This window comes from Sminthopsis crassicaudata, chromosome 1 (genome assembly GCF_048593235.1).
Source record: "Sminthopsis crassicaudata isolate SCR6 chromosome 1, ASM4859323v1, whole genome shotgun sequence".
NCBI classification, from domain to species: domain Eukaryota; kingdom Metazoa; phylum Chordata; class Mammalia; order Dasyuromorphia; family Dasyuridae; genus Sminthopsis; species Sminthopsis crassicaudata.
In genome coordinates, this window is record NC_133617.1 from 85,328,435 (window position 1) to 85,339,343 (window position 10,909).

A 10,909-nucleotide genomic window follows, 5' to 3' on the forward strand; every position below is an offset into this window, starting at 1 on the left:
CTGCTTGCGTCAGTTTCCTCACTTGTAAAATGAGCTGGAGAAGGAAGCAGCAAACAACTGCAGGATCTCTGCCAAGAGTAGCCCGTACGGGGCCATGATAACAAATATTGCATACCCGTGCATGTATGTACCTAGGTATATGTATGCAAATACACACGAGCCTTTTTCGCAGGTATTTCATTGGCGTTCTGGGGCGAGTCCTTAGATATGGCTTTGGAGCTCCATTCCAGCCCTAATGAAGTCCAAGCTCTGGCACGCAGCCTCCCACCTCCCTAGCTTGCTCTTTCTAGTCCCTCCGGGCGCTCCCTCTCCAGGTGAGAGCCCCCAGCTCCTCTGGGCGGGAGCCTCTAGTCCCTCCTACTTAGAGGCTCTTTCTAAAATCCGGAGATACGGATCTCAGGCGTCTGGGACTGGGCTTCGCGGGGCTGCATTGGGCATGCGCAGAAGCTGCTCGGCGGGCGGGGGTTTAGGGCACAAGTAGGAAGCTCCGCGCGCGGCTCGCACGCCGGGACGGCCCGCCCCGGAGGAGGCTCCTGCTGCGCTCTTCGTCAGCCCGGCTGGTCCTCTCGTCCCGGCCCGGTCTGGTCCCACGGCCACCGGCTGTGTAAGTGCATCCACGGGGCCTGAGCATTCAGCAGGAGAGGAGGAGGAGGAGCAGGGACAGGAGCCACAAGAGCGGAGTGCCGGGTTTTGCCTTCACCTGCCGCTCCTCGGGCACCTGCCTCTGCCCTCCGGCCCTTCCCGGCACTGCGCCCCGCCTGCCCTGCATGCCGCGCCCCGGTCCCTTCCCCAGCCTCCTCATCTCTCCCTCCCGCCGCCTGCCTCCTATCCCTCTCGTCGGCTGTTGTCCCTGAATGGCCGAGCTGTGAGGGAACCGCTCAGAGAGCTCGTCCGCTCTCGCCCATTTTTCAAGTGGGGAGACTGAGGCTCGGAGCGGGAAGTGGCTGGTCTTGAGCCGCTCACAGCTGACTGCTGACATTTCTGTGGTGCTGATGTCAAGTTTAAAAGTGCATTTCTCATAACAGCCCTTTGAGGTAGACAGTGACCGGAACCTGGCTCTGACACTTTTATTTTTTTTCCTAAGATGACTTCGGATAATCCTCACTTTATGGGATCACAGGTTTAGATTTCTCCCCAATTTTCCCTCGGAGGGCTGAAAGGCAGAGATTCCACTTAGCTGTTGACATTTCAGGCAACGCTTATTAAATACCTGCTAGGTGCCAGTCCTTGTGCTGAGCTCTGAGAGTTCAGAGACAGGCAGAAGAGGGTCTCTTGTCGAGGAGCCCAGTCTAACGATGGAGAAGGCGCTTGCTTATGTGCCGGCTAACACCGAAGTAATGGACACGGGGAAGGCATTAGCGTGGAGGCTGGGGGCAGGGGCTCTCGTGAAAAGTGGCATTTTGGCTGGGACTTGAAGGAAGCTTTGGAAGGCTGCAGGAAAGAGATAGAGAGAGCAAGCATTTGGGAGACAGAAAATGCCTAGCGTTGGGAGAGGGTGGGTCTCCTTGGAGGACCTGCAAAGAGGTCAGCGCTCCTGGATCAAAGTGTGAGTGGAGGTGAGTTAGGTTAGGAAGAAGACTGGAAAGGTGGGGGAAGGGCCAGGTTAGGAAGAGCTTTGGTATCGGAGGAGTTTGGAGTGAGGGGATGAGTTTACAAAGTTCACAACAACTCTTGGGATTAGATGGAACAAGTGATACTATTTAGGAGTTACATAGCTAGTAAGTGTCTAAAACAAGATTTGAACTCAGGTCTTCCTGACTCCAGGCCCAGTGCTCTACCCACTGAGCCATCTAACTGCCCCTATAGCATTTTAAAAGTAGCAAAGTGCTTTGGAGATGTTCTTTCATTTGCTCCTCATCACAACCCTGTAAAGTTGGTGCTGTTTTACACTTGAGAAAACGGAAGTTGGTGGTTTGCCAAAGTCATTCAGCTAGTAAATGTCAGAGCGTGGATTTGAACTCAGGTCTTGACTCTAAGTCCCAACACTTGGACTAGGCAGTACTCTGGCTGCCTCATTTAGACTAAGTCTCTAATTTTGCATAGGGCCTAGATAGAAGAAATGACTTGTCTAATGCTGTAGGGTTATAAGAATTAAAGATAGATTCAAGATTTGAATCCAGGTACAGAAGTGAGTGCAAGGGACAGTGTTGAAAAATTACCCATGCATATGCTATAAAAAACAAAAACAAAAACCCAAAGAGGTCATGGATAACTGGAGAAAAAAAAAAGATTTGAATCTAGGTGATCTAGCTCCAGTGGCATTTAAAAATTTTATTATATGACATTGTGGTCATTGCCTATGCTTACTAAAGGTAGCAGATCATAGTGTTCAAACTGAAGTCTTATTTAAAATATATTTTATCATGTTATAGTTCAAACTTCTTATTTTTTAGGTAATAAATGTGAGGCTCAGAGATGAAATGAAATCCACATGGTTATTACCTAGTAGAACTAGGACTCAGACCTAAATTTTCCCTTTCTAATTTACTTCCCAATATTTCACATTCATTAAATAGGTCATCTTCAGGTTCTTCTTTGCTCATGGTTATCCTCTATGCCCTCTTGCTCTCTGCTTTGCCCCTTTCCCCTAAAATGATTCTGTCTCCTTGGGAAACCAATAAGAATTATATCCATTTCAATAAGTGCTGATAATTAAGGAAACTTTTTCCTTATCAGTGACCTGGATTGCAATGTATGTCTACAATGACCTGTCTAAAAAAGGGCTGCTTTTCTCTCTTCTTTCCCAGTATATCTTCTCTGAAGGATGGCTCCCATTCTTGGTTATAGTGCTTGCAATTTAGGTGAATTTAAGAGTGGCTGGTTTGAGTTTTGGCTCCTTCCTTTCCTAACTGTGTGATTTTTGGAGACTTACATTTTTGAGTTTAAATTTTATGGTCATTTTTGTGCTACTCTTACAAGTTTTTTGTGAGGAACATGTATAGTACCTTCCCTCTGTTGATTATTGCCAACTTATTTCTCACCTGTTTATTGTTAGTTATTTACATATTTATTGATCCACAAGAAAGTACTTTGCAAGCCTAAAGTGCCCTATCAATGGGCAAGCATTTATTATGTGTTTAGTGTGTTGCTAGGAGTTGTGCTAGTTCTGGGTATCAAGCAAAGACCAGTTCCTGTTCTCAAAAAGTTTACATTCTATGAGAAGAAACATGTTCACATGAAAGTAAATATAAAATAGACAAAAATATCAAGAGATTTTGATGTGTGTTGAGGGAGTTACTATCAACAGGGGGCATCAGGAAAAGCTTCATGTGGCATTTGAACCAAGCTTCAAAGGCATTTAGGGTTTCTAGTAAAAGATGATTGATGAGGGAATGCCCTCTAAGCAAGGGGTACCAGTCTGTGCAAAGACACAAAGATTTAAGATAGAGATGAAATGTCATGTGTAAGAAACAGCAAGTGGGCCAGTTTAGCTGGAATACAGTCTATGACAGAGGAGGTACAAAGCTTGGAAAGATAGGCTTGAGCCAGACTGTGAAATAAAGGCTTTAAATGTCAAAGTTTGCATTTTATACTAGGAACAATAGGAACCACTGAAGCTTCAGACTTCAGAATAGAATATGGTTAGTGTTGTGTTGTAGTAATATAATTTTGGCAGCTGTGTGCTGGTATATTGGAGAAAGGAGAAACTTCTGAAAGGGATCAATTAGGAGGCTATTGCAGTTGTTCAGACTTGAAATAGTGAGGGTCTGAAGTAAGATGGTGGCTGTTTGAGTAGAGAGAAGAATACCAGAGTATAATTGTGGAGCTAGAAAAATGATGTTTGACAACTTTTTGCAGATGGGAGGGTGAGTGAGAGGATGACTAAGCTTGCTGACTTGAGTGACTAGAATTGTGGGACCTTCAAGAAAAATAGGGAAGAGATGGGTATAGTGAAAGATTTCTGTTTTAGATGTACTGAATTTGAGATGTCAGTGGTTCATCTACTTGGCAGAATACATTAGGCAGTTAATACCTTGGTACTGGAGCTCAGGATAGATTGATTTGATAATTGAACCCATGGAATTTGAAGAGATTAACTAAAGCTAAAAGAGAAGAGAGCCTAGGACAGATCCTTGGGGAACATATATGGTTAGGGCAAGGCCATGTATGATCTAGCAGAAGATCCTGAGAAGGAATGGTTTGACAGATAGAAAAAAAATCAAGAAGCAATGAAACAAACTATGCTTTCAACTCTTGACAGTTTCTAGAAAGACTTTAAATACGAAAGTTACTACCAGTCCTTCTCCGGTTCCATTTTCTTCCTTTTTTATTGAATTTATTGAATTATATTTACTTAATTTCTCCCTGATCATCTTTCCTAACGAATACTTTTAAATACATTTTGAATTCTGGTTTTCTAGTATAAGAACTGGGCCTTTATTTTTGCTTTTTGAACCTTCTTGGAGAGTAAGAGTTTGAGACTGTGGTATAATCAATCACTCAGTTACCTACTAAGTGCCAGGCACTGTGTTTGGAACAGAAATACAGAAAAACAGGTGAAATCATCTTTGCCCTCAAGGAATTTAATATACTACTGAAAGAACCTTGGGCTTAGAGTCAAAAAAGTTTAGGTCAAAATCTAAATCCTGGCTCTTGTTTTAAACCTCTGTGATTTTGAGCAATTCACTTAATACCCAGAATCTCAGTTTCACTAATAAAATGAGAGTAATGAACTCCATGATCTTTTAAAATCAATTATGTCAATTCTGACATTCTGTGATCTTGTGAAATCCAAGTGGATGAAGGTTTAAATGAAAGGAACTATTGTTACTTTTTATGAAGGAAGAAAAGTGTGAGAGGTTGTAGTATTTAGAGAGTGAAGGACTGCCACTATCTTAAGTATTAACTGGGGAGACTTTTAGAATGCTGTAGCAAACTATTCTCATGTGTTAGAAAAAGAAAAAAATATAGTGTAATACTAATTGGGACTTGGACACCAATATTGTGTGCTGATAGTGGGTTCTGTTTCATCATACTCTGAATAGGGGAAGTTAGCAATCTTCAGTTGTTTGGGTAATTATGGGAGACATATTACCTTCTGCATAGCATATACTTTTGGGTTGTAGGCCAGAAGTAAACTGACAGTTTGGCCAATATCTGGGCAACTGTGGAGCTTTGTTGCTTGCTGAAATTTTGGCATGGACTTGACTTTTCTTTATTTTGAAGTTCATTAACAATATTGGAAAGGTCCCAGGAAAGTCATTTTGTTCTATTACTTTATCTCCAGGCAGAATTCCCCGAGCAGTGCTTTTTATAGATGTTTATTATACTGAATAGTAAGTGCACTCAAAATATCCCAGAAATTTAGTTTAATATATGTTTGTGTGTTTGGTATTAATACCTTCACAGAATAAAGGCATTGTAGGAAGTAATCACATGGTTTGTAGGGTGAAGTAATCCTAGGATTTTAGAACTTCTAAGAGACTTTAGAAATAATTTAATCCAAATGAAGAAACTGAGGCTCATAGAATTATATCTAAGGTCACACAGTTAAGGAATTAGCTATACAAACCAGTATCCTGACTCCTCGTTGAGTTCATCTTTCCTATACCATATCATGTTGCCTCTCATTAAATTGAATAATCTGTTTGAGAGTTAAGAGATCTGGGTTCTGTGTGTAGGCTTCTTAATGCTTGTAAGATCAAAACATTTTTTTTTTTTTTTTTTTTTTTAGTTGATAGTGCATAGTGCATTGCCTTGCCTTCAAATGCAGTTGGCATTTCTATCCTAGGTCTGTTTGATACATGTGAGACATCCAAGATCAATGACAATAAGTAGTGTGTTAATGATGTAGATCACACTTTCCTTTATGCTTCAAAATTTTTATTTTTCCACAACTTATTTTGGAGTTTGGGAGCCAAATCCTAACCTTTTCATTTTAGAGGCCATCTAGGAACTAGACCTGTGATTTTATTAGTATATTGAACTTCCAAGTGAGGAAATTCCCTCTACCAGTTTATGTTAGCCCCTTCTTTGTAACTTGTGGTCTTAGAGATTTGTTCAGAGCATTGAGAAATAAAGTGATTTCTCCAGAATCACATAATTATTATTTATCTTAGGCCTCGAATCCAGGTCTTTCTGACTTCAAGGTCTACTCTCTAGCCACTACACTGACTTGTCTCTCTAGAGGTCTCCTAGTCCAATGTTATGCCTTTTGTAGATCTATCTATGTTAAAGATGGATGATGGAGACAGCCATAAAATGATACAGGATAAACTGATGAGAAGATTATCTTTTTAAGTCTTCATAACAGCTTACTTCTAGGACCAGGGCTATTCTGCATTTGTATTGTCCTCTTGTTCCTTTTCATTGTTACCTCTCTATTTGTTTTATTTTGGGGTGCCTGGAAGATATAGGTGAGTACTTACATCTATCAGTATTATGGCTGGTTGGATATATACACTGGCTGGAGTAAGACACATGCCCACTGGTCCAAAATGTCCCTGTAACCCAAAGCATATACATGTATATACACCAGTTTTCCAGAGTGCCTAATATTTTATCCATTAGATATGGAGATGCTATAACAAATATTCACTAACACATAGGTCTTCTCTATCCATTCCTATCTATTGTCATCTAGTAGAGAGCAGGGCCATGAGGGAAGGGACATAAGATAAAGTTTTAATGGGGAAAGATAGAGAAAAAGAAAATTATAGACCATACAAGGGATAGTAAACCTAGATATACTTCTGTGAAATGAGACTTTAAGGAGCCACAAACTGCATGAGAGCTTTTGTAGAGGGAGAAGTCAATGAAAGGAGCTAAAGGGGATTCTTGAAAGGAAAGGCAAGAGAATACCAAAGATAAACTCTACCATTGTTTTTATTTTGTTTAGGCTAACACTGTCTTATTATCGTACCACTTTGGATCTGTGAAAATGCAGCCTTAGGCTACATGCTAGTATGGAATAAGATCAATATCCTAAATGGATGACTGAATGAATGAATTACAGTGTGGTCTTTCCATTTTATGGTAAGATTTATTTACAATGGAGTACTGGATAGAGAGTTAACTTTGAAGCCAGTATAGGCTTATAAGTTAAAGAGTAAGTACCATACTGTAGTGGTAGAAGGAATTCTTTATACTAGTAAAATCTGCTGGTCCAGACTTTTTTCTTATCTTTATTTGTAATAGCATTGGTCTGCATCATTATTATTCAAGATTTGCCTGTATAATAAATAATGCAATTAATATATCCCAAAGAATTAGGACAAGCACTAGAAATCATTGGCATTTCATGTTCTCTTTATTATTATTTCAAAATTAAATTTTAGTTTTTAATTAACAAGCATTTGTTTTGTCCTCTCTCCCCCATCATTTTGTTCTTCCTCCCCCAGAAAAAATTAAAAAGGATAAAAACTCTTGTGACAAATCAAGTAAAACAAATTCCCATATTGGCTGTGTCTAAAAATGTTTTCCCTTCTGTATATTTAGCTTATCATCTCTTTTTTAGGAGATGGGATGCGTTCTTCTTCATGATCCTTTGGCATCATAGTTGATTAGTTTTTAAGCATTTCAAAAGTATTTTTATAAAGTTGTAATAATTGAAACTTTTTTCTTCATTCTGTTTGTGTGACTCTACATCAATTCATACAAGTTTTCCCAGGTTTCTCTTAATCCATTTCTTTCCTCATTTCTTATAATATAAAAATTTTCCACTGTATTCATATTCCATAATTTGTCTCACCATTACCCAACTGATAGCCACTCCCTGCTTTAATATTTTTGTATGTATAAGATCTTTTTGGAGTGTGGGCCCCAGTGGTATCATTGGGTCAAAGAATATGCATTTAATGAGTTTTTTGGATGTTGGTTCCAAATTAATTTCTAGAATAGATAGATCAGTTTACATTCCACCAGGAGTATATCAGTGTACCTATTTTTCTGAAAGCCTGCAACATTTGTTATTTTACTTTTTTGGTCAGCTTTACTAATATTGTTGGGTGTGAGGTTATAAACTTGAACCAATTCCTTATATATCTTGAAAATAAGATCTTTATCAGTTATTTTTTACTTTTGAATAGCACCAGCTCCACAATGAGTGTTCCTGATTACATGCAGTGTGCTGAGGACCATCAAACTCTGCTGGTTGTGGTACAGCCAGTAGGGATTGTCTCAGAGGAAAATTTCTTCAGGATCTACAAAAGAATTTCATCTGTGAGCCAGATAAATGTGCGAGATTCGCAACGAGTGCTGTACATCCGCTATAGGCATCATTACCCACCTGAGAACAACGAATGGGGAGATTTCCAAACCCACCGAAAAGTTGTGGGTCTCATCACAGTAACAGACTGCTTCTCTGCCAAGGATTGGCCACAAACTTTTGAGAAGTTCCATGTCCAAAAGGAAATTTATGGTTCTACACTCTACGATTCTCGGTTGTTTGTTTTTGGGCTGCAGGGTGAGATTGCAGAGCAGCCTCGGACAGATGTGGCATTTTATCCCAATTATGATGAGTGTGAATCAGTGGAGAAGAGAATTGAGGATTTCATTGAATCCCTTTTTATTGTGCTGGAATCTAAGCGCCTGGATAGAGCCACTGACAAGTCTGGAGATAAGATTCCTCTCCTGTGTGTACCATTTGAAAAGAAGGACTTTGTAGGATTAGACACCGATAGCAGGTAAGTAGTGTTTACTTCCAGGCAAGATTGAAGTGGTAGCCTTGAGGCATGATACTTTGGAATTCCCTCTCTAAAAAAAAGGATAGTCACTGAATTTGAGAGCTTGAAGGGTCATATATTGCTTGTACAATTTAGCATTTCCTAAATTAATTTGGTCACAAAACACTTTGGTGCATGAAATTTATAGTAGGAGCCCATGAACTCAGGTCCAGAGAAATTCAAGGTATGAAATCTTTATGGGATTAAAGATAAAACTGGGGACAGTATCAGGGAAATTTTGATATAAGAACAGACTTAATTCAACCTGTTGTCATAGCAAAAAAAAAAAAATCCTTGCATAAATGATTTAAAATAAAATTTAGTATCTTGCACTCTAAAATATGAAACCTAGATATTTCCTCTTGGAACCCTTGTGTGTATCACCAGAGTTCTATTCAAGCTAAATTTGGGAAATGCTGATCAGATTTAGTTCCCTCATTTTACAGATGAGGAAACTGAGGCCCAAAGGGATTCAAATTACTTGCCCAAGACCACACTGTCAATTAGTGGCAGGACTAGAGTTGAATCTCTTGATATTTGTCTGCTGCTTTTTCATTATAATGCCCTGCCTCTCCAAAGCTAATGTGTACATGTCTTAGTCTTCTCTTCTGCTCTTGTAGGGAGGTTGTGGTGATGTATGTCAGATAGAGAACTACTCTGTGCTAATAGTGTTTTTTGGTTTTTTTTTTTTTTTAATCTTAAAGCTTGCTTTATGTTTTTATTCTCATTATAAAATGGCTGTCTGATAGGTGGGAAAGGAAGGATTCAGACTTCCTTTTATAGTAATGACCTTGCTTCCTACTTGAAGAAATTTCTTCTATCATCTGACTTATTCTCATTTGCTAAAATCAATTCTAGGCTTTGTAATGAAAAGGGGTGAGTTCATAAGTAGGAGAAAGTGGATGATCCTTTTGGTCCAACTCAAATGAGATGTAATAGGTTGTAGATAAACCCTGAGCTGAAAGTATAAGTAAGAATGAGAGAGAGTGGGTTCAACACAGTACTGTGAGTCTTGAACAAAGCAATCCAAGCCTTTCCTTCTTGCCAGCTTTTATAGTTTGGAGAACAATGTAGAATGTAAGCTTCTAGAGACCTAGGCAGTGTTTTCAGTTTTGTTTGTAGGTCTAGGGCTTAGCACAATGTCTGCCACTCAGAAGGTACTTTATAAATGTTTGATGAATGAGACTGCATTGAATTTTTATTTCCTCACTTAGAAAAGATCAGACTTATTTTGACTTACTTTAGGACATTGTTGTGAGGAACAAATCATAATAACCTTTTTAAAGGGATAAAACCCACAAATCCATCTATAAATATTAAATACATCAGGTTATCAAGTGAAATAGTTTTAATTGTTACCCTTTTGTTTGAAAAAGCAGTGATATAGAAAGAGTACTGTAGTCAGAGCTAAAGATTGGAATTCATTTGTTCAGACTCCAGTAGGGCCTTCCATGGTGTGTGACTTTGGGCTGGTCACTGACCCTCTGAGCTTTGGTTTCCTGGTTTTCAAGAAAGGACCACACTGCTGGTATAAGCAGCCTACTTCCTGTCTCTCAGATTGTGGTAAGGATTATGGGACATATAATGCATTTAAAAGTCTTTGAAATCACAAGTGCTATGGAAAGGAGAACAATTATTATTCCTTCTGAAGTAGCAAGGGGCTAAATACTGATGTTTCTTTCTAAAGGCTGATTGTATCAGCCCCTCTTCAACTTTTACCATCTGTAGAATAATTATAAGTTCAAGGATTTTGTATTCAATAGGCATAGACTTTAAAAAAAAGTGAAATACGGAAGTTTATTACTGCTCAGAATCATGATTTAAGCAGGATATAAGAGGAAGCTTATAACATAAAAGTAATGTGCAATTAACAAACACAGTGATCACCAACATGATATAAGAAACAGACAACATATAATATACATCATCACTTCTATGAGGAAACACCAACATCTGAATTACTTAGCTGGGAGAACCTGGGTCATAGCTATTCAGAGTCTTGAGTGGGAGGCTGTTAGGCAAGTGGCACCAAACTTCCTAACTGAGTTCTCAAAGTCCCTTTCCACCAAAGAGTTTTATAGGCTGAGAACAAAAAAGATACTATTCAATATTAAAGCATTAGGAGGACCTTGGGCATGCACAAAATCTACAAGTCAACTATATTGTTATTTGGTACTTGATAAACTTTTCCTTCTTTCACTTTCTTACCTTATTCACTACCAAGTATTTGACTTTAAAACATGATT

General features: G+C 39.2%; 1 protein-coding gene across 2 annotated transcripts in view; it reads left to right on the top strand.

Moving 5' to 3' along the window:
* The first annotated feature begins 456 nt into the window (after window positions 1-456).
* TRAPPC9 (trafficking protein particle complex subunit 9) overlaps window positions 457-10,909 on the top strand; it is a 968,086-nt gene continuing 957,633 nt past the window's right edge. For both annotated transcript variants that reach the window (XM_074264738.1, XM_074264741.1), the window contains exons 1-2: window positions 457-604; window positions 8,028-8,624. In XM_074264738.1, coding sequence (XP_074120839.1) covers window positions 8,041-8,624 — 584 coding nt within the window. In that variant the 5' untranslated portion in view covers window positions 457-604; window positions 8,028-8,040. The remainder of the gene's footprint in view (window positions 605-8,027; window positions 8,625-10,909) is intronic.